Source organism: Callithrix jacchus, chromosome 11 (assembly GCF_049354715.1).
Source record: "Callithrix jacchus isolate 240 chromosome 11, calJac240_pri, whole genome shotgun sequence".
Classification (NCBI taxonomy): domain Eukaryota; kingdom Metazoa; phylum Chordata; class Mammalia; order Primates; family Cebidae; genus Callithrix; species Callithrix jacchus.
This window is the reverse complement of record NC_133512.1, coordinates 64,784,423-64,807,628: the sequence shown is the minus strand read 5'-3', so window position 1 is coordinate 64,807,628 and position 23,206 is coordinate 64,784,423. Positions and strand designations below refer to the sequence as shown.

General features: G+C 34.2%; 1 protein-coding gene and 1 pseudogene across 4 annotated transcripts in view; one reads left to right on the top strand and one right to left on the bottom strand.

Moving 5' to 3' along the window:
- Positions 1 to 23,206, bottom strand: part of SEMA3D (semaphorin 3D) — a 214,417-nt gene that overhangs the window by 95,572 nt on the left and 95,639 nt on the right. For all 3 annotated transcript variants that reach the window (XM_009002554.6, XM_078342090.1, XM_002751650.8), the window contains one exon: positions 18,346 to 18,506. In XM_009002554.6, the coding sequence (XP_009000802.1) occupies positions 18,346 to 18,506 (161 nt within the window). The remainder of the gene's footprint in view (positions 1 to 18,345; positions 18,507 to 23,206) is intronic.
- On the top strand, positions 20,855 to 22,048 carry LOC100409993 (ubiquitin-conjugating enzyme E2 N pseudogene; annotated as a pseudogene). Its single transcript, XR_013523737.1, has one exon. The product of XR_013523737.1 is annotated as a ubiquitin-conjugating enzyme E2 N pseudogene (transcript).

Sequence of the window (23,206 nt, the reverse complement as noted above, 5' to 3'; positions counted from 1 at the left end):
TCTGTTAATCTACAAGCAAGAAGGAACAAGAAAAGCAAGCTCTAAATTACTTATAATATATGCTCCAGGAGTTCTGGACAGACTTTTACTATGTTTCTCATGAATGGTAGCAGAAAACATTTTAATAGGTGAGAAAAAAAGAAAATATCCTGAGGGAATACACTGAAAAAGACTTGTTAAACCTGGAATTAACAAAGGATTTAGAAGTCATTAATGTTTATACGATATTATCTTTATGGTGAAATTTTAGGATTTTATGTCTCTAAATAAAGAAGAGAGAATAGCATTCAACATCCTTATAGTAGACAAATGCAATGAAATTATTGAGATTTTAAAATGAAGCAAGATTGTTTACTTAGAGAACATCTTAACACTCACAAATTACAATCAAGGTATGTACATAGGCAGGTTGTAGAGGCAGCAGAAGGCTCAAGTGATGAGCTAACCTTGATAAGGTACACAATGAAGAGCAGAAAATGCTATTTATTCAGAAATGGTTTGAATCATTGTAGTGCTACATCACACAACTTTAAATAGTAGCCAGCAGTCAAATATTAATGAGCTACAGCAACGAAAAGCAGTATGAATGGAAATTAGTAACTCATTATTAGGTCAAAAAACAATATCTCCCCCAATAGCAAACAGCACAATCTCTATAGAATAAAGTTAAAAGAAACTAAAATAAAATAGTTACATTTCAGGTATATAGGTAGATGGATTTAGAAAAATGGCCAGCCAAAATGGGGAAGGATGACTTACTGGTAAGAAACAGGTTATTGATCTGACTCTAGCATTTGTGCTGGAGGTGCATTTTCAGGTGTTTAATACATAATTAAGAACAAGAGAATAATGTAAGTTAGTAAGTAGATATACTAAAATGGGCAATGCATGAACCAATGGCCAATGATTAGTTGTAAACCCAGAATCATGAAGCCATAACTTAATGAATAATCCAGATGGAAAGCTGCAGCTGGCAAAAAGTTGAAATGTTTCTTCAAATGTTTGTTATTTTTGTTCTGCTTATTCCTTTGTTATTCATCATTGCTAGCAAGATGTTGGACTGAGTGCTCTTTTAAAATTGCTTCTTGAATTCAGAATCTTTACTTTAGATATGAACTTATGAGCTCTCAAGTATCTTCTCACGTTTTTTTCTGCCTCCACTGGTCCAATTGTATTATTATTTTTCATTTTGGTTAAACACACATAACATAAAATTTACCACTTTATCAATTTTCAGTGTAGAATTCAGTTATGTTAAGTATATTTACATTGTTGTGCAACCAATCTCTAGAACTTTCTCATCTTGCAAAAGTGAAATGCTGTTCTTGATGATTCTTTAATATTACAGTGATTTTACAAAGGACCACTTCATGTCATTGCACTGAAAATAATACACAGAATACATATCCATAACTTGTCAATTGATTTAATCTTTTCAATGCACTTAACAAATATTTATTGATGCAGACCTTGTGCCTAGAAACGGTGTTTTTTATTTTAAGAATATTTTTATTTTTTTCCTTTCTTTTTAACTTTTATTTTAAGTTCAGGGGTACAAGTGCAGGTTTGTTATATAGGTAAACATGTCATGGGGCTTTCTTGTAAAGATTATTTTTTCACTCAGGTATTAAGCTTAGTGCACTTTAGTTATTTTTTCTGATTCTCTTCCTCCTCCACTCTCCACCCTCCAACCTCAAGGCCCCACTGTGCGTTGTTCCCCTCTATGTGTTCATGTATTCTCATCAGTTAGCTTTCACTTATAAGGGATGAGAACACATGGACACACAGAAGTCCATGTTATAAGTATTTGGTTTTCTGTTCCTGTGTTAGTTTGTTGCAGATAATGGTCTCCAACTTTATCCATGTTTCTGCAAAGGCCATGATCTGTTTCTTTTTTTATGTCTGCATAGTGTTCCATGACATACATGTACCAAATTTCCTTTACCCAGTCTATCATTAATGGGCATTTAGGTTGATTTAATGTCTTTGCTGTTGTGCTAGATTAGTATTTCTTTGAATCATTTCAGCATGTAAGTTCCTGTTCTTGTTTGTTTTAGATGATAATCAGGTTTAATCACATTTAAGGAATACATGCAGGGCAAATGTCTATAGATTTGTTCAGAATTACATATTATAAAAATAATAATATAGGAAACAAAGAAAAATATATAACTGTTTCATATTAAGTAAATTAGTCTTAAAAAACTAAAGATCATCACAGGGTTTTATTTTTTACTCCAAATCATAGTCTTGGGTGATTGAGTTAAATAAATTATGAGATAAATTATGCCTCCAAAAATAAGTGTGAATATATTCATTAGTGCTTCTAAGAGGAGGGATTTGTTTAAAGAATGACAAAATGTGAAAGCAATCTTTATATCATCTTTGAAATCTAAATAAAGGTTTCAAAGTTAGCACCAAGTAGTTATCTTCATTAATTATTTGTTCATTAGACATATAATTATGAAGGGCCTTCTGTATGTCAGCCAAGAGATACATTGTGGTGCTTGTATCTGAGTCAGAATGGGAGATACAGAGTGAAAAGAGAGCACATGGGTTGAAACCACTGTGCCCAGGGAGCATTGAGAAGCACTTACTGAAATAATATCTTTAGCAGTCTCTACTTTTGAGCCTCTGTTTTGAATTATTTGCTCTTAATTGTTTCAACTCTAATATAATAGTTTGGTTTAGTTAGTTTCACTCTAATTTTGTCTTAGGGACTTGACACTAAAATAGCAATTGCACGTTTCTCTTTGCAAAAAAATGCAAATCTCTAAAAGATGCTTTAATGCTTTTGTTGTACACTTTCAGTTATTGCTTATAAGTCAGATAATTGTAATTTGAGTTGCATCATCCTAGTTGATGAAGCCATACAATTAATTACAAGCTTCAGATAATTAACCTTTTGATTAGCAAGTAAATGTTATATACAAGCACAGGGATTCTGAGATAGAGAAAAATTTTACTTCTTAACGTAAAATTAAAACCTTTAAAAATAGGATTTATTGAGATTATATATTGGCTTATTTTGACAAAGTGCTGCCAAGGCTTAGTCATCACAAACAGAATTATGTTAAATAAAAACAACCTATGATATCTGGTTGTCTTCTAGACACTAAAAACTGACTTAGAAGGGGAAAAAAAATCATTATAGCTGCGCCAATACTCAAAAGATGTCAATTTAATTATGATTCGTGGTGGATTTTTCTTTATTACAAACTACCTAGTCATTAAAACGGTTTTTTTAAATATTTGTTTTGATGCATAATTGGTAAAAAATTAGAGATGGAATTTCCCTTAATTCAATCTAAAAACACAAAAAAAACAAGACAAAAACTTTGTAAAGATGTATCCTTATTTTTACATAAAGATGGCAAAACTTTCAATAATCTTTTGAAATGTTCTATGTATATATATCACATTATATATATAATGTTTATATAAGGCAATATATATATAGTGTACAATACACACATATATAATAGTATTCACTATTTTCATACTTTTTTAGTCTGTGTGTGTAGTGTATATATATAGGTGCATGTGGAGGGGGAAAATAAGAGAGAAAGAGACATACACGGTTATATAGAGGGAAAAATAGAGGTGTTAACTATAGGTGATTAGGTACAGAATAAGATATGTTTCATATATAAGCTGAAGTTTCAGCATATTTTGTTTAAGAACCTAAGAGGTACCTGTGTTCCTTGAATTATTTTAGTTGCCTAGCCAGTACACTTTGAGACTGCCTCACTATTAGACAAAGGCACACCACATAGTTAGAAATATAATGTCTACATTTTAATAGATAATGTAGATATTACATTTTTAACTACTAGCCAGTACACTTTGAGACTGCCTCACTATTAGACAAAGGCACACCACATAGTTAGAAATATAATGTCTACATTTTAATAGATAATGTAGATATTAAATTTTTAACTACGTCTACATCATCAATTACAAGTCATCCTTCAGGATCAATAGATAATGTGAACAATTTTAAGATAGCGATTATTAATATTCTCACTGCTTTCTGAATTTATCAGTAACAAAATGCCATATAAATCATTTTGCCCTGTACTGTGTTACACACAGTATCCTGACATATTAAAAGCTGCACGAAAGAGTACACAACAAAGCACATGTCACTGTTTCTAAAAGCTGATGCAACTGTATTCATCCCTTAGAAAGTCATCCACAGATATTTTTCCTTTGCTTATCAAAGAGAGTCATACCAGAAGCAGAGAAGCCATTGCCTAATGGCCAGATATTAATTGTTCTGAAATTGTCCCATAAAACACTAATTCGTTTTTTTGTTTTTTTTTTTTTTTGAGGTGGGGTGGACAGAGTCTTGCTCTGTCACCAGGCTGGAGTGCAGCAGTGCGATCTTGGCTCACTGCAACAACCTCCGCCTCTCAGGTACAAGTGATTCTTCTGCCTCAGTCTCCAGAGTAGCTAGCATGATAGGCATGGGCCAGCATGCCTGGCTAGTTTTTTGTATTTTAGTAGAGACAGGGTTTCACCATGTTGGCTAGGGTGGTTTTGATCTCCTGACCTCGTGATCTGCCCACCTCAGCCTCCCAAAGGGCTGGGATTACAGGCATGATCCACGACAACTGGCTGAAACACTAATTCTTAACTAACCTTGTACTGATGCACCAGATACAGATCTTAAGGATATAATTTTGGTGCACTATGGCCTTTGGGATCATAAAGCTTTGATATCAAGGACTGCAGATATGCAGAGAGCTTACTGTTGTACCCACATGCAGGAAGAGGAGACATTAGAAATCAAATGGAGATCTTTTCTGTGGATCCAGAATAACCCAAGAATTCCTCTCAGCTTACTTATTCAGGGTATAATCACTAATTGAACAATTATTAAACAATACTTGCAAATTGGTTTTAATTTGAGTGCTGATTTTTATAGATCTAGTTGATAGCAGAAAACTGGCAAACAGAAGTAAATAAATTTATAAAATTTCTTCACTTGGAAATAGTAGTTTATGGGTTAATGCTGTAAAACAAGTATGTCTCATAAGCCAGGCCCCATATTCTACAATTTACTGAGTTGCTCATATTAGTATATTTATGTTGCCTTTATAGTATTTCACAATTGATCATTTACAAAGGATTACTTTTTTCCAGGCTAATCTTGGAAGGCTCAAATATTATTGTCTAAACATACCTGATATTTTCTTTTAGAGTTCTATAGCTCACTAGTTTGAAAAAAGACCATATTACTGAAATAAAAATTGTCTTCAGTGCCCCCGTAAATAGGCTTTGTGTAAAAAGTTATAGTTTAAACATACTTTTAAAGGATTTAATAATTTTTAATGAAAATATAGCAGAAACTGTGTGAATTTAAAAATACAACCTGTGATCTAGTTATATTGATTTCATTTGCTTATTTATTTCCAAAACCCAAAACAATTTTTGTCCTTTTAATAATATTTTTTACTTTACTTTGAAAAAGTGGTTAGAAGGGACTCATAAAATATTGCAGTGTCCCTAACAATTATTGTTTCATTCATTATTTATAAAATTAATGAACAATTATCTTTTAGTAAGGTGAAAATGTCAGACAATTTATTTTTAATTATTCAGTGTTAGGCAAGTTACAGAAACATTCAAATAATGATAAGACCTTATAACAACATCCAAAGGAAATTCTAGTTATATCTGCCCTTTGTTTCATCTTTGGAGAAGCAATTTAATTGACTCAAGTTAGCAAGTGCAAGGTCAGTCAAATGCCCCTTAGCCGAATTCAGAGTTGCCCAAACAACTGAATGGGACACATAAAAGGAAGTTGCAACTTGTTCATAAAAGTTAATTAAAGACAAAACTTCAGAACCCTTGACATAGTGGCCATGTCTTTCAAAAAACAGGATACAAGTTTTTGAATGGTTTTAATTAAAAAAATATCACTCTGAATGGTATATGATATAAGGATTTGAACAGCTAAAAGAGCAATGGCTACTCTGGGTTCCCTGGACAGGGAAGGTGTTTTCCTATTGTAAAACCAGAGCAAGAGAGCCAAAAGTAAAGCTTGCATAGTGGTTACTGGCCTGCCTAGATAGAAATTGTTACAGAAGGGAAGTTTAAGTTCTCCATTTTTTTATATACATATTTTTATATAAATACAGGCCTACAAATTTTCCAAGAAAACATCCTCAGTACAGAAGATGAAGTTCTAGGCAGATTCTAAAGTGCTCTTTTCCATGATCTTTCTTCATGACGCCTTGGGTAACAACTGTCTTTCCCTTTCCCTTTTCCTTACTCAGCTCAGGAGACTCGTTTGCATTTTAGCTTTCTTCCACCAACCATCTCTGTCTTCTACTACATTTGAGCTTATCACATCCATCTGGCACTTTCTTTTTCACAGTAAGTTTAGTTTCAGACCTTTTTCTAGGTATAAAAGATGGATTAAATGCATTGCAATCAGAAGACATGAATCTGAGTCCCTGCTGCACCACGGCTTGGCTTGTGATCTTAGGTAGGTGTGAGTCTCAGCAGCCCAGCCTTAAAACACAAATTATTATCTCCACCATGTTAATACTCATTTGAACAAAAATTGCGGTGAATGTTTATTGAGCTTCTTTCTATATGCCAGCTAATGCTGGTCTTTCAAATAATACTTCATTATTATCTTCTAGGTAGAGCCTGTTCTACCTAAAATACATCTGACCTCTTCTAGGTGATCCCTTCTTATAAACATGTGTCAATTTTACTATCATCTCCTCAGAAAGGTCTTTTCTAACAAGTAGTCTGAAGTAGTTTCCCAGGAATACCATTGATTTTTTAACATAACTCTTAACAGTAAGTGCTATTTTATGTGTTTCCTTTTCTCCATTAACTCTCTATTCCCAAATTGAAGACACTATGAGCACACGTTTGACCTTTTTTATTCTCCACTATACTCTCAGCAACTAGAAGATTATCAGGAATATAGTAGAACCTCGATAAATATGCATTCCAAGGCTGGGTGCCATGGTTCACACCTGTAATCCAGGTACTTTGGGGTTATAGGTGAGGTGGGCAGATTGCATGAGCCCAGAAATTTGAGACCAGACTGGGCAATGTGGTAACACCCCATCTCTATTAAAAATACACACACAAAAAAAGTGTTAGCTGGGCATGGTGACAAGCACCTGTAGTCCCAGCTATTCATGAGGCTGAGGCAAGAGGATTGTTTGAGCCCAAGAAGTCAAGGCTGGAGTAAGCCAAGATCACATCATTGCAGTCCAGCCTGGGTAGCAGGAGTGCAACCTTATCTCATAAAACAAACAAGAAAAAAAAAAAAGCAAACCACCTACCAATATGTATTGCACGAAAGAGAGAGAAATCATAATATATCATACAAATTAATATAAATTCTAATAAATCCAAAAATGGTTGGTAATTTAGAACTTGTGGTCCAATTATTCTTGTGGATGGACTTCAAACTTTTGTAAGAAATGCCATTCATCACCTCAAATACGTGACACACTGAAGTTTAGTAAGCACTGATGTCCCACGTCAAAGACCATTGCTTCTTATTCCTACCACCTTTAGCAGCTGGCACAGAATCTTTAGATAGTGAACGCTCAATAATTATTCACTGAAAAATGATCTACAGAGTTTCCCATAGAATTGGACACAGAGAAGGAGTTCTTCTCAGAGTTCTGGTGGAGTCTGAGTGGTCTGACAATAGCTCAACAGTCCATTACAGTGACCAGATGGGACCTGCACATCAGCACCCAGGCTAGGAAGCCAGCACATCCATGAACGAGTTGATTGTTTTAGCTCTGTGATTACTAGACAGCATGTGCTTGGCAGGCAGTGGGAAAGATTAATCACATGAAACTAAGCAGGGTGCCTTTTACTAAAAGTTATTTTATTAGGATGCCCATATGGTTTCCAAGTGTTTATATTTTCTTAATTTCAAGTATTCAATAAGAATTAAGAGGCTAACATGTTTATCAATAACTTGACTTTAAGTGAGAAGGTTATTTATTCTATTCTTTTTCCACTATATAACAGACTTGCAGGCTGAAGCATTAGACAGAAATGTCTTATTCAGCCATAGAGTAAGTTAATAGAACTGGAATCAGAAGGTCATTCTTATTCATAATAGCATCTCTGCTTAAACTCGATATCACACAAGCAAATGTAGACTCCTCATGCGTGAAAACTCTTGTTTTAAACTTCCTTCGAGAAAGGGAAGTAACAAAGCTCTTTTTATGTTGGGCAAAGAGGGTGTTTAAATATTCTACTGAAAATTATTATACGTACACTTATAAACTCATTTAGATTAGTTATTTTCATGATATAAATGCTCAAAAATAAGGGCATAGTATTGTGGACTTCAAGTAATCTGAGTATTTTTTATAATCACAAGCACAATTTTCATGTTAAATATGGAAAAAAATATAAAAAAATACATTACCATTGCAATGTAGAAGAAAAAAGATTCTCACATATATAAATCTAGAATTATTTTACATTATGACTTAAACCTCAATTCTAAGGTGTCCCAGTTCTAGCTTAAAAATTTATCTTTAAGTTTTATTCGATATTCTCTTTTAAATAATTCTGGTTACTTTTTGGTTCAGTAACTCAAAGAGTAAGGTTTTAAAATAAATGTGGAGACCTAAATTTTATTTTTGCAAGGTTAAATAAAATCATCTCAAATTAGTCAATAAAAATATGGAGTTACCTTTGGTAGGCTATGAAACTTATATATTGCTTTGATACATTATATTTTTCATTTGTTAAACCCACGAGAGAAGTTCCTTTTTATCCACAAATATATTTAGAATATTTTTTACATTAAACAGTTCTGTTAAAATATAAAAAATATTTTACATAAAATGCAAATGTAAATTGCTTTAAACAGTAAATGTTCAAGTACTATACTGATTATGCCTTTAAAACTTTAAGCAGAAGTTTAGAGAATAGGTTTATGTTGGGGTTCGTTTAATGATCATCACTTTTTATTATTAATATAATAATTGTTGGGACATTTTATATAAAAACCCATATATACCAGTTTCAAGAGAAAAAGTTTATTTAAATTAATTGCATAAAACTATTATTTCAAAATGAAAATAAACTGAAGATAACTTTTGATAAGTGTTTAAAATGGGTCAACATATGTTCTGTACTCTCTTTTATCTGGATTCTCTGTTAAAGCTTAGCTTTGCTGGAACTCATTAGAAATATGATTGAAAAGCATGGAAAAAAATGTGTAAAACAGAAATTGCTTTAATTGATGCTATTTATAACCAAAAGGTAAATAATATGAATAAGAGTATTAACACTCTTCATTTGTTTACCCCTATGATTGTAAAGTGAATACATCAAAAATGACAGGCAGCGAGCTTACCTGCTACATTTACAGGTAAAGAAATGTTCATCTGAGATTTCAGATCCTGTTTTACAAATTTGACAATATAGCACGAAAAATGAGGTGCTAGCTCAAGATGCCAACATTTTCAATGGTGGCCAAGAATCATTTAGACAACTGTAGGCATCTCCAAGCTATAAAGCAGTTGGAAACTGGAGACTACAAAGTTTTTCCTTCCCCTTTCGGAAAGACATTTCTTTTGAGACACTCCAACCATGAGTCCTGGAACCCCCAGAAGTGAAAAGTAGTTGCAAGGGAAGGGACTTTGATGGAACTTCATGAAGCATTTACTGTTGAATATGCTTTTCATGTGACACTGTAGACCAGTATCTAAAGGATGAGAGATTGACAAGCTGCAAAAAAACAGAAGACAGGCTTGATAGCTACATTGGTATCAGCGCACGCTTTCAGAGTGTGTCCAGAGACAGAGCACGTAATGGCTTTCCATGGAACAGATATAAACCATGCTTAAAAAACAAAACAAGTCAGGGGGATGTCATAAGGTCATTTTATACCCTGTTCAAGAGGGTTGAATGAAAAGATTTCAGAAGCTAACACCTGGCAGTACTGCAATCTGTCTCAGGATAAAGTATGAGAACATGCCAGTCAGAAGAGAAATGCACTCACCCAGAGAACTGCAAGAGAAAAACCTCCAGAAATGGGAAATTACAAACACTCATAAACATGCCTATAAAAGAAAAGTAAACTCTCTATATGTGACAAGGCCAGAAAGTTGAGAAGTGGCATTCCTCTGACAATGTCAGTGGAGAAGACATTTCTCCAATCCCCTCTCTTTCTTCTTCCTTCTGATTCAACTCTGGGGATTGTCATACACTGTGTCTAAAAGGTCTAGGGAGAGGAAGGAGCATTAGGTAGGTGCCACAGAGAAGAAACCTATTTGCATACTTTTGCTGTGGGACTCTCCCTGACACCGTAGCCCCATGAGGGGACAGGCAGATGGAGCAGCAGTTCAACTGTAAATGAGATTGAAAGTTTTATTACATTAGATTAGACCTTTGAACTTCGAGGTAGTAATTGTTAGTACTAACTAAGAGTGACCTTGAAAGCAATGGGGCCTGCTGGAGTTAGCCAACAGGCCCAAGGGAAGAACTGGCTCTACAGGATAGATTGAAAGGGATTGTAGAAGGTAAAATGAAGTTGTACTATTACCTTTCATGAATTGGCATTCCAATTACTATTGGATTTGTGTATAAAATAAATAATAATTGTGGTCTCAGAGTAAGCTTCTTTCTTTCTTATTTTGAGACAGAATTTCGCTCTGTTACCCAGGCTGAAGTGCAGTAGCATGATCTTGGCTCACTGTAACCTCTACCTCCCGGGTTCAAGTGATTCTCCTGCATCAGATCCCTGAGTAGCTGGAATTACAGATGTCCACTATCAAGCCTAACTAATTTTATTTTTTTTGAGAGGGAGTCTCACTCTGTCACTCAGGCTTGAGTGCATTAACTCAGCTCACGGCAACCTCTGCCTCCTGGGTTCAAGTGATTTTCCTGCCTCAGCGTCTCGAGTAGCTGGGATTACAGGCACCTGCCACCACACCCAGCTAATTTTTGTATTTTTAGTAGAGATGGTGTTTCACCAGATAGGCCAGGCTGGTCTTGAACTCCTGACCTTGTGATCTGCCTGCCACGGCCTCCCAGAGTACTGGGATTACAGGCATGAGCCACCGTGCCCGGCCTCATTTTTGCATTTTTAATATTGATGGGGTTTCACTGTGTTGGTCATGCTGACCTGAGGTGATCCACCTGCCTTGGCCTCCCAAAGAGCTGGGATTACAGGTGTGAGCCACTATGCCTAGCCAGAGTAAGCTTATTCCTTATTAGTCTACTTGCCTGTCTCCCTATAGTCAAAAGGAAGAAAAGAAAGGAAGAGAAGGCAGGCAGACAGGCAGGCAGGCAGGCAGGAAGGAAGGAAGGAAGAAGGGAGGGAGGGAAGAAGGAGGGAAGAAGGAAGGGGGGAGGGAGGGAGGGAGGGAGAAGGACAAAGAGAAAGAGAAAGAGAGAGAAAAAAGAAAGAGAAAGAGAAAAAGAGAAAGATAGAAAGGGAGGAAGAGAGAGAGAGAGAGAGAGGAAAGAAAGAAGAAAGACAAAAAGAAAGCCAATAAACAAATGCTTGAATTATATAGATACAAAAGAAGTACTCAGCTTGGTAAGTCATACGTCATTCTCTTTGTGACCCTTTGCTTGCATCCGGGTTTAGAGACTCATTCCATCCCTGCAGGTCTGAACTGCTTCCAAAATAAGTAATATTTTCATATGGAAGGATCCCAACAATTCATTAACTCAGAAGTCCAACTAAGTAATATAACCAAACAAAGAGTATTGGATATTTTTTTTTTTACCATCAACTGTGACTCCATTAAAAAAAAAGAGTGAGGGAGAGAAAGGGGAAGACTTTCAGCTGGTATACGTTATTCCTGAAGTTTATATAGAGAGGGCTCTGGATTTTATATGAATTATTTCTAGGACTACTTTAGGCTCGCTGAAGTAGGAAATGCTCACTTGTAGTCAAACTGACAGATACTATGTAGTTTCAAATAACTTTTTAGAAACCACAGGTCCTTAAACCATATTGTACAAATGTCAAACACATTCATTATTATAATGTCTACACTGAACAGGCTTCTAATGCATCACTTATAAATAAATGATAAATAGATATAAATGTCTATTCACAGTTGGCCACCTTTCTGAAGGACTATTAAAGTTCTTTTTTTATATACTTCCTCTGACTCAAGAGATGGACTAGGATGCTAAGGGCCGCAGCAGGAAAATTCAGCTCCCTTAATTTAAACTATGAGAAATCTACATATAATCCCTCTTGAACTTTTGGCTAAGATCAAGTGAGAAATCTACATACAGAATAGAGAATAGACTCTTTTCTGCTCCATTTCTCAAATATATTTTTCCCAATTTGAACTGAACAACAAGAAAACAACAAACCTTAAGTTCCAAATTTCAATGCAAACATTTTAAATTAACCAGTTAACATCAATCCAAATTTGACTCATCCATCTTGTACTAGTTCAAAACCATGAACAAAATGTAATTGTTTCCCTCTCTCTCGATTCCTACCATATGTGATCTGTCTCATTATTTTGGACATTTAAAGGTTTTCCAACTTGCCTTGTAACTGTATTATGCTTTGTCTCCCTAACTAGGATTTGAGCAATGACAAGATCTGAGTTTTATATTCTATTCCAATATTCTTAGTGCTAATAATACTCGATGGATTTTTTGAACCAAATGAAAAAGAAAAGCTGGCTCAAGTAGAAGGGCAAAAGAAGAAATATTCAAAGTGTAGTCACTTATAAAATATTCCAAGTTTTACTTCTATAACATGCATCAGTTGTTTCAGCTGCAGAGACTGACAAAACCAAATCAGTAAAAGTGGCATTATTTTATGTATTATTACACGAAGACATATATTAAATGGTGCTTAAATCATATTTAGTTATTTGATTTTTTTGAAAAATATGTTCTCTGTACATAATATTTAGTGATTAATACTAAATACTATGACAATAGAATAACATATTATGCAATTCTTTGATCTAAATTATAATCCACTATTTCTCATCAATGTCATCCCCCCAAACAGTCAAAATATTAAAGGGAGAAAACTTAAACGGTATCACCATGATTAAAGAGCTTTGCAGCAGACTAGATTTCATGAAGTTTTTATTAAATCAAGAATCAGAGAAAACTTTCTCAGAGGCAAATAAACTCTTTTATAAGCAAGTTAATCATTTGTAAGGATTAGCAGATTTTTCAATTTTTACTATGCAAGATGAAGAAAATACATCATTTCAAAGATTTTTACTGGCAACAAATGCTTTCCAGTGCTATCTCCTGAAAGAAAACACATTCTTCCAGATAATTTTCTTGTAGAACTAGCTAATCTTTATAATTCTTTCCAAATAGGCAATATATACTCTTCTTTTCATTTGGCTGAGTAAATTTTTATGTTTCTTTTCGGTTACCTGTGTTAAATTGAAAAAGAAAAAAAAAAAAAAACAGTCCTCTAAGTCAATTACTTTTCAAAGAAAGTTTTTTTCCGGCTCCCTCTCTGTAAGTATAGTAATCAAAATGTTTGGTTCCTGAATATTCCTTCTACTTGAGATGTTAGATATAAGCAACTTATAGTTACCCTCCTTCCCTTGCAAGTTTGAGAGTTGAAAGAGAGGGTTTCGCAAAAGTTTTTCTTGCTCCTAAAAAGAGAGATGTAAGTGATTATCTATTTTTCCACTTATATTTCTTTGTCTGGATGTGACACATGAAAACTCTGGCAGTCATCTTTCTACCAACCTAAAGATAATGCCAATCTCAAGAATGGCAGACAGAGAAGAACTGGGTCCTTGATAACATGATTAAGCACATGATATTTTCATTTTTGTAGTCATTGAAACTCTGAACATATTCACATTATATAGCACACTTTTTAAAATCAAATTTATTTTTTTAAATCAAATTTAGGAGTCTTTTATTCTGTTAGCTATCTATTCTATACTAATTGATAAAAGTAATACATCAGTTTCTTAAAAATAGAAAACTAACAAAATTATAAATTAAAAAAAAATAAACACACTACGTAGTGTCTTTTACATATTCGACACTGTGCAGTGTGCTAAAAGAGAATGAGAAGTCCATGAAAAATTATACCCTTATTGAAGGAATGTATAATTTGGATGAAGACATATTGACACAAATGAATACAGATAATGCTATCAGCTAGGACATCTGACATTGATATAAAATATATAAAATGCTCTACTAAACATGAAGAGCACTTAAATTTCCCAAGGGTGAGGTGAAGGCTTGTAGAGGAAAAGGAGACAAGAGTATAATTCAATAAATTCTTTCAAGAATAAAGAGGAGTAAATGAGCAAGAAAGTGAAATCCAGTAAGTTTTAGGCACAGAACTCGATTGTAAATTCTTTATTTTGTAAAGAATTAGCAGTATGCTTTGAGTAAAGGAGAAAGAGAGGGTTTGGGAGTGAGAAGCAGAAAACAGAGTGCATGTGAGAGAACAATGAAGAATAGTTAACAGTCAGACTGGAAACAGGGTGGAAATGGGCTAGCCTTAGAAATCAATGCTAAGAAGCCTGGAGTTCATTCAAGTTCATAGGAAAAATTGCCAGAGTTGTACAAGTGAGTGAGACACATTCAGACTTTTAATTTTGTGACGATAACTTTCATGGTTGTGGTGAACAGATTGGATAAGAGAAAAGGATAAATGGAGTTAAAATGGTATTATCACTCACACTAGAAAAATATGTTGAAATATTTGCCACATTATCAGCTTGGCCTGTCAGCTGCGGCTTTTGCTGGGGCTGTGTCACAGCTCAGTTCTCCCTTTGCCTAACACTGCTTCCTAGCTTTCCATCCCACTGGGCTGATTCCAAGAACGCTCTCTTACAAGCTAATATTCATCTCAGAGTTGGCTTCTGAGGAAACTCAACCTACAACAAAAGTGTTGGAAGTGGTAAGTACAGTTCTAGATCCATATCCTTCTCTCTCAATGTGATGACTTCTGGGTGGTTCTGATTAGTCCATTTTGATCTAGTGCTAGGGGAAGAGACCGTCAAATAAACGTGCATCATCTTTCCAGAGCCTGTCCCAGAGAAGGAGTCCATGAGGCATTCTCTGGTTGAAGAGAGGCCTTAGGAACCAACTTTGGGATCATTAAACTTTGGAATAGTTAAGTTGTGAAGTGTCACATCCTTTCAATGTGTGCTTATACTTCCTTTTAAGTCTAAGAAATAATCCTTGCTGGGCCCAGTGGCTCACACCTTTGGGAGCACTTCGGGAGCACTTTGGGAGGCCAAGGCAGGTGGATCACCAGGCCAAGAGATCTAGACCATCCTGGCTAACACAGTGAAACCCTGTCCCTACTATACTAAAAATACAAAAAATTAGCCAGGCATGGTGGCACATGCCTGTAGTCTCAGCTACTCAAAAGTCTGAGGCAGGAGAATCGCTTGAACCTGGATGGCAGAGGTTGCAGTGAGCAGAGATGTGGCACTCCCGCCTGGGCCACAGAGCCAGTCTCCATCAAAAACAAACAAACAAACAAACAAAAACAAACAGTTCTTCCCAAAATTTGTTTCAAAAAAGACAAAAACAAATTCATAATCTCATCCATCTTTAAATGCCAGAGAATTTGAAAAACAAGGAAACAAAATATAACTCAGTCTAGTTAATTTTTATTTTCTAGATAGTGGAAATGTTCCCAAACAATCCAGATAATCTTGACTTTCTTCCTTGGCAATTATTTATTTGTCAAATATTTACTAATTACATACCAGCACTATTCACTCTAGTAGACTCAAAATCTAAATAATTATTACAAAATGCATTTTGTGAATGATTTTGCTATAATTTCTGGTGATTCTACACTGAAAGCCCATGGCAAATATCAATGGTTATGGCCTTTTTATCAATAGACACAGTCTTGCTTGTAGAAAGCCTCCAAGTACACATGTATTGTAAATTTTACTAACTTCAATTGACTATTTTCTGCAGATTTTTTTTTTAAATTCCAAGGGGGAAAAAAATCCCAACCAGTTACTGATAATTCAGTTATGTGATGTAGATTGCTTTAACTCTGAAGAGTACAAAGGATACCCTTCAGCCCCTCCGAGTCCCAACCTATGTGGTTTCCTCTGCAGAAGAGGTTGGATCTTTGCCAAGGGGCACTGAGCCAATGCAAACCAAGTGGGTCTAAACACTGCTACAGTACTACATTTTAACACTTATGTGCTACTGTTGAGTATCTTTAGCACTGGAGTGATTTGTATAAATTGGAATGGTGGATACCTATATAACATAAATTATTACCTTTGCATACATAATCCCCTTATGAATTATACATTTTATAGAGAGATAAATATCAGTCATATAGATAATATCTAATTTTATAATGTATTCAAACAACTTTATTTTAATAATGTAAGATAAATTTATATTTTATAAAAATTTACTTTTTTAAATAATTAGCACATTTCATGCATGGAACATAGCCAAAGAAAGATTTGCTTAAAATAGTCACAGCAGGAAGTTATGCTATAAGAATTTATTTCAAGCAATGATCTAATACACTCAGTTCAGATAAAGGGACTTTTACTTCCAATCCCTGAAGGCAGAGAACAGAACAAGAACAAATTCCCTTAAAAGTATGAATTGCTTTTTACTAGTATACTAAAACTGAGACATATTAGGAAAAAATGCCTTTTAAGCTATGTAGCATCTCTTAAAGCAAAATTGCAAAGTTAACTAAGACTTTTTTTTTCCCTCGGCCACTTTCATAGAACATGTTATCCCCTGCTAAGATATTAACGGAAAATTAAGATTTTACTTGATGTCATCAATTGGCTCTTACTAGGAGTATAAGTACTCTTAAAAGGAATTTCTGAAGAAAAAATACAGTCTTAAGAAAAAATGGAATAGACCTATAATGTTAGAATGGAGGACAAACTTTCAAATTCTAGTACGTAATCAACTGCTTATTTTATCTTACTCTAAACAATATCCAGGCTATGAGCTAACAAACTTTTTTAAAAATAGTCATGAGTTTCTTACTGTGTTTGGATTAACAGAAGTCAAAAACAATTGCTAGCAGTATTTTAGCCCTCACTTTTTCTTCTAAAAACACAGATTACATGCAATGTGTAAATATACATTTGCAGAAATTATTTCTTTATTAAGTTTGAGCATTTATAAGAAGTAACTCCTTTTCCTGTGGTAGGCCTTAAAAATGTGTGAAAGAATGACTTAAAAGTTAGTTGATTTAAACCCAAATACCATTGTTCTATTTCAGGAATTAATTAAGTAATGTTAACACATATAAAGATAAATGTTTTGTGCAGACTAAAGCCCTAAGAAGAGATAATTCTATAATAATGGAGTAATTGATATTTGGCTAGCAAATCCCACAATTATAGGGTTAAAGTGGTCATTGTAGATGAATACTGTATGTAGCTTTAAAGTCCAACGTCCTAGGATGGCCTATAAACAATTTTCTTGGAAAAAGAATAACTCAATATTAGCAACGATTGGCTTTAACCCTTGCAATTGCTCCTAGTCTTTTTTTTCTCAATACTTCTGAAAAAGATGGGTTAAAAAGACAATAGAAGATGCTTCAGAGATGCAGACTAGATCTGATATTATGTCATCCTATCAGTCATGCAGTCTCTGCCAGTCTTAGCATCTATCTCTGCTTGCATAGTTATTGATGTTTGCTAAAGTACTAGTTAATAGATAATGTCTAAAGTCTGGCACCCTTTCCTCTGGGTTTCATACTGGTAGTTGAAAATGTAGGACATGGTAGTAATTGCCTTTTGAATTTAAAATTACTAGTGTATATTTCTTTTTTTACGGTGAAATTGTCTTAATGAACCCATAGTTGGGGCATTATTTATCTTTACTAGCTGACAGTGATGGATTTATAGGAGAAAACTGTCAGATGTGAAATGAGAGTGTGAAAAAAGCAGTAATGATATTTGTTACTATAGCCACATTATCAGTTGAAAGTATGCTTATTTGTGAACTGAAAGTTAATAAAATTTAATTTTACAATTGTTATAGATAAAAATATTCATTATTGATGTGTATAACTAATTTGTCATTTATTCAATCCAAAACTTTGCATTTCCATTATAGCCTAGTGCATATCAACTAATTTTGATGTTTTTCATTTATACTTTCAAAGCCTTTATTATTATATTTATTCACTCTTAAGAACATGCATATGTACTTAAATCTGTAAAAATCCAGAATGTGTATCAGAGGCAATATATTCCTTAAGTATGTCACTTTTTAACATGCACATGATATACTGAATTTGACACTGAGTCACTTAAAACAAAGCAAAACTAAATAGGAGAACAGAGATGAAAGTAAATGAATGTAATCAAATGTATACATAAATATACTCACCTTCTTAAAATTTTTGTTTATGTCAACGAGACTGAGTAGAAAGATGTGATCTTTGGCTCCCAAGAGCAGCCTGCCTCTCTCCTCATCCAGCAGAAGAGTTTGAAAATCCAGTCCTTCTGATGAACCCAAAAAGGGAATACAGCTATTTGAAAGCAGCAAGTCTATGGAAATCAAAAAAAAAAGAAGAAGAAGAAGAAAAGAAAAAAGAAAGAGAGAGAGAGAAAGAAAGAAGGAAGGAAGGAAAGGAAGAAAGAAAGAAAGAAAGAAAGAAAGAAAGAAAGAAAGAAAGAAAGAAAGAAAGAAAGAAAGAAGAAAGAAAGAAGGAAAGAAAGAAAGAAAAGAAAGAAAAAGAAAGAAAGGAGAAAGAAGGAAGGGGAGAAAGAAAAGAAAGAAAGAAAAGGAAAGAAAGGAAGGAAGGAAGAAGGAAAGGAAGGAAGGAAGGAAGGGAGGAAGGAAGGAAGGAAGGAAGGAAGGAAGGAAGGAAGGGAGGGAAGAATTATTAATAGGCAAAATATTTACTTACCTATATATACATATTGTCCCACTTTGTAAATGAATACATACAGCATAAAAGCACCAACATAACTATATGTAATTACAATTTTCAACATGATTTAGAAATAGATGTAATATATTATATTTGAACTTCAATACACTATTTATGTATGAAAAATACACAGTATCAAAATTTAAATATAAAACATGTTAATACACAAACAATTAAATACAAAATATTTTACAATCATGTGTTCACATTCTTAAATTATAATTTAGAGCATCTATGTTAATATTATCAAACCTATAAAATTAATCAATGTATACAAAGTAAACATCAAATCAAGTGTGTCAAAAATCTCTTAGCATCTTTCCCCTACTTTTTAAAAAATATGCTTCATTTTTTGGAGTGGTTTTAGGTTCATAGCAAAACTGAGAGGGAGATACAGAGATTTCCCTTACACCTCTTACCCCACGAATGCATTGCTTCTCCCATTATCAACATCCCCCACCTCAGTGGTACAGTTGTTACAATCAATAAACCTACATTGACAAATATTAATTATCCAAACTCCATAGTTTATGTTAAGGCTTAATTTTGGTGTTGTGTATTTTATTGATTTAGACAAAGAAATAATGACAAATATCAACCACTGTAATATCATATAGAGTATTTCCACTGCCCTAAAAATCATCTGTGCTCCACCCATTCATCCTTCTCCCCTACTGTTCTCTCTGGCAATCACTAATTTTTCTACTGTCTCCAAAGTTTAGTTTGTTACAGGATGTTATATATGTAAACATACAGTATGGTGCCTTGCATATTGGCTTCTTTCACTTAGTAATATGCATTTAAGTCTGCTCCATGTTTTCATGACTTGATAGCTCATCCTTTATTAGTGCTGACTAATATTCTATTATTTGGATGTACCACAGTTTATTTAAACTTTTACCCACTGAAGGACATCTTTGTTGCTTCCCAGTTTTTGGCAAGTATGAATAAAGCTGCTGTAAACACCTGTGTGAAGGTTTTTGTGTAGACATAGTTTTATGATTTGACTGTGTCCCCACCCAAATCTTACATTAAATTGTATCTTCCATGATTCTCACATGTCGTGGGAGGGACTTGGTGAAAGATAATTGAATCATGAGGGTGGTTTACCCCATACTGTTCTCATGGTAGTGAATATATCTCATGAGATCTAATGGTTTTATAAGGGGAAATGCCTTTTGCTGGGCTCTCATTTTCTCTTATCTGCCACCATGTAAGATGTGCATTTTGCCTTCTGCCATGATTGTGAGGCCTCCCAGCCACGTGGAACTGTGAGTCCATTTAACTTCTTTTTCTTTATAAATTACCCAGTCTCAAGTATGTCTTTATCAGCAGTGTGAAAATGGACTAATATGCACAGTTTTCAACTTTTTTGAGTAAATATTACACAAAAGATAATGATTGCTGGATCTTCTGTGTAGGTTTGTGAGAAACTGCTAAATTGCTTTCAAATGTCTATACCACTTTGCATTTCCACTAGCAATGAATGAGAATATCTGTTGCTCCATATCTTCATTAGCATTTGGTGATATCAGTGTTTTTGATTTGGGTCATTCCAACTGATGTGTAGCAGTATCTTATTGTTTCAATTTGTATTTGGTTGATGACATATGATATGGAGCACCTTTTTATATGCTTATTTGCCATTCATATACGTTCCCTGATGAGATGTCTGTTAAGATCTTTTGTCCACTTTTAAAAATTAGGTTGTTTGTTTTCTTATCATTGAGTTTTAATAGTTCTTTGTATATTTTGGATAACAGTCTTTTATCAGATATGTCTTTTGCCCATATTACTTTTGATTGTATTAGATTGATGCCTGTGTTGGAAGAATTAAAAGTTTTCTATTTCACATGTGCAGAAAGAAGATGTAAAGAAAGAACCTGAATCCAAGAAAATAGATTCTGAAAGAGATATGACCCTGAACCAATAATCCAGTAGTGATATCAAAAATTTAATGCTGGGAGACGAGACCAGAGGCCGAACTCGGGTTCTGACAAGATGGCCGGGCTGCCCTGCAGGATCATCAAGGAAACCCAGCATTTGCTGGCAGAACCAGTTACTGGCATCAAAGCAGAACCAGATGAGAGCAACGCCCGTTATTTTCATGTGGTCATTGCTGGCCCTCAGGATTCCCCCTTTGAGGGAGGGACTTTTAAACTTGAACTATTCCTTCCAGAAGAATACCCAATGGCAGCCCCTAAAGTACGTTTCCTGACCAAAATTTATCATCCTAATGTAGACAAGTTGGGAAGAATATGTTTAGATATTTTGAAAGATAAGTGGTCCCCAGCACTGCAGATCCGCACAGTTCTGCTATCGATCCAGGCCTTGTTAAGTGCTCCTAATCCAGATGATCCATTAGCAAATGATGTAGCGGAGCAGTGGAAGACCAACGAAGCCCAAGCCATAGAAACAGCTAGAGCATGGACTAGGCTATATGCCATGAATAATATTTAAACTGATCAGATCATCAAGTGTGCATCACTTCTCCTGTTCTGCCAAGACTTCTTCCTTTTTGTTTGCATTTAATGGACACAGTCTTAGAAACATTACAGAATAAAAAAGCCCAGACATCTTCAGTCCTTTGGTGATTAAATGCACATTAGCAAATCTATGTCTTGTCCTGATTCACTGTCGTAAAGCATGAGCAGAGGCTAGAAGTATCATCTGGATTGTTGTGAAAGGTTTAAAAGCAGCGGCCCCTTCCTGCTTTTACTCATTTCCCCCATCCTGGTTTAAGTATAAAGCACTGTGAATGAAGGTAGTTGTCAGGTTAGCTGCAGGGGTGTGGGTGTTTTTTTTAATTTTTTTGAGGGGGGAGATAGTTTTATTTTAATTTTATGGGCTCCTTTCCCCCTTTTATGGTTATCTAATTGCATTGGTTAAAAGCAGCTAACCAGTTATTTAGAATATGCTCTCTAGCCAAGTCTAACTATATTTAGACGCTGTAGATGGACAAGCTTGATTGTTTGAACCAAAATGGGAACATTAAACAAACATCACAGCCCTCACTAATAACATTGCGACTTTGCTGTCAAGTATAGATTCCCCACTTAGAAAAAAGCTTGTGACCATTTTGTATGGCTTGTCTGGAAACTTCTGTAAATCTTATGTTTTAGTAAAATATTTTTTGTTATTCTAAAAAAAAAAAAATTTAATGCTAGAATGGATCTTGAAATCAAATCAATGCACATCCATAATTATATAAATGGAGCCATTTAATCTTTTTGAGGTGAAATCACATGCCCGAAAATCACAAAACTATGTAGACACAAAGCTGATAATTGAATAGGAGTTCCCAGTCTTCTTTTTTTTTTTTTTTGACACTTCCCTTTAGGTCCGAATTCTTTGTTTTATTTATAATTGTGAAATGCACAGACTCCTATAAGTTATCCAAATCTTTTCACTAGATTCTACCTCAAGTACTTTGAATATTATCTTATTTTTTAAGTTCTAGAATACTGAATGCTGATAAGGTAATAATATTCATCACTTTATTAAAGCCCATTATATACTATCAGACTTTCAACCAATTCATTATTTAAAAGTAGCTCATTATTAATTGATGAGAAAGATAAAAAGAGATAATATCTAGGGAATGGGCAATAAGATAATTCTAAAAAGTATCATGACAGTTTTAACTTCTTTAAAAAGGATATTTCAGTCCCGTAAATATAATGGCTATCTATTCCATCTATCAACAATGGGCTTTATTATTATTTTATATTTTTTAGCATTTTCTTTCTTCTTTTTTTCTACTTTCTAATGGTTAAATGTTATTTCCCTTAGTTTCTAAGCTGGGTTTTGTCTTAAGTTTTTACAAAGCAAAAGGCAGTATGTTGAGGAAGTCATGATATCTGAAATCTCCAATGAGCATGGCTTTACCGAACAGAAATGTCTTATTAACATTAATGGATCATGCTTTGTGTATATTGGATAGAAGTCTGAAATTGATACTAATTATTTCTTTATTAGGTCAAATATAACCTTAATCGTTTCTCAGATCAGAGACCCAGTTGTGTCATATTTTTTAGCAGTTCATATTGCAGGGATAATATCCAACAAACATGCCATACTGAGTGTAAAGTAGAACTGAGAAGAATGGAACCAAGACAAAAGCTAAACAAATATAATCAAAAGCCTTAACAAGAAAATGCATTTCACACAAACCTTAATTCAGTCAGGCAGTTCTGTGTCTTCCATGCAATTTCCCTTATTTAACAAAGACTGAAATTGGCAAAATCAAAAGTATGTAATATCATTCCTGGGAGTTTATTTTGATCCTAGAAGAGGAAGTAGTTTATATAATCT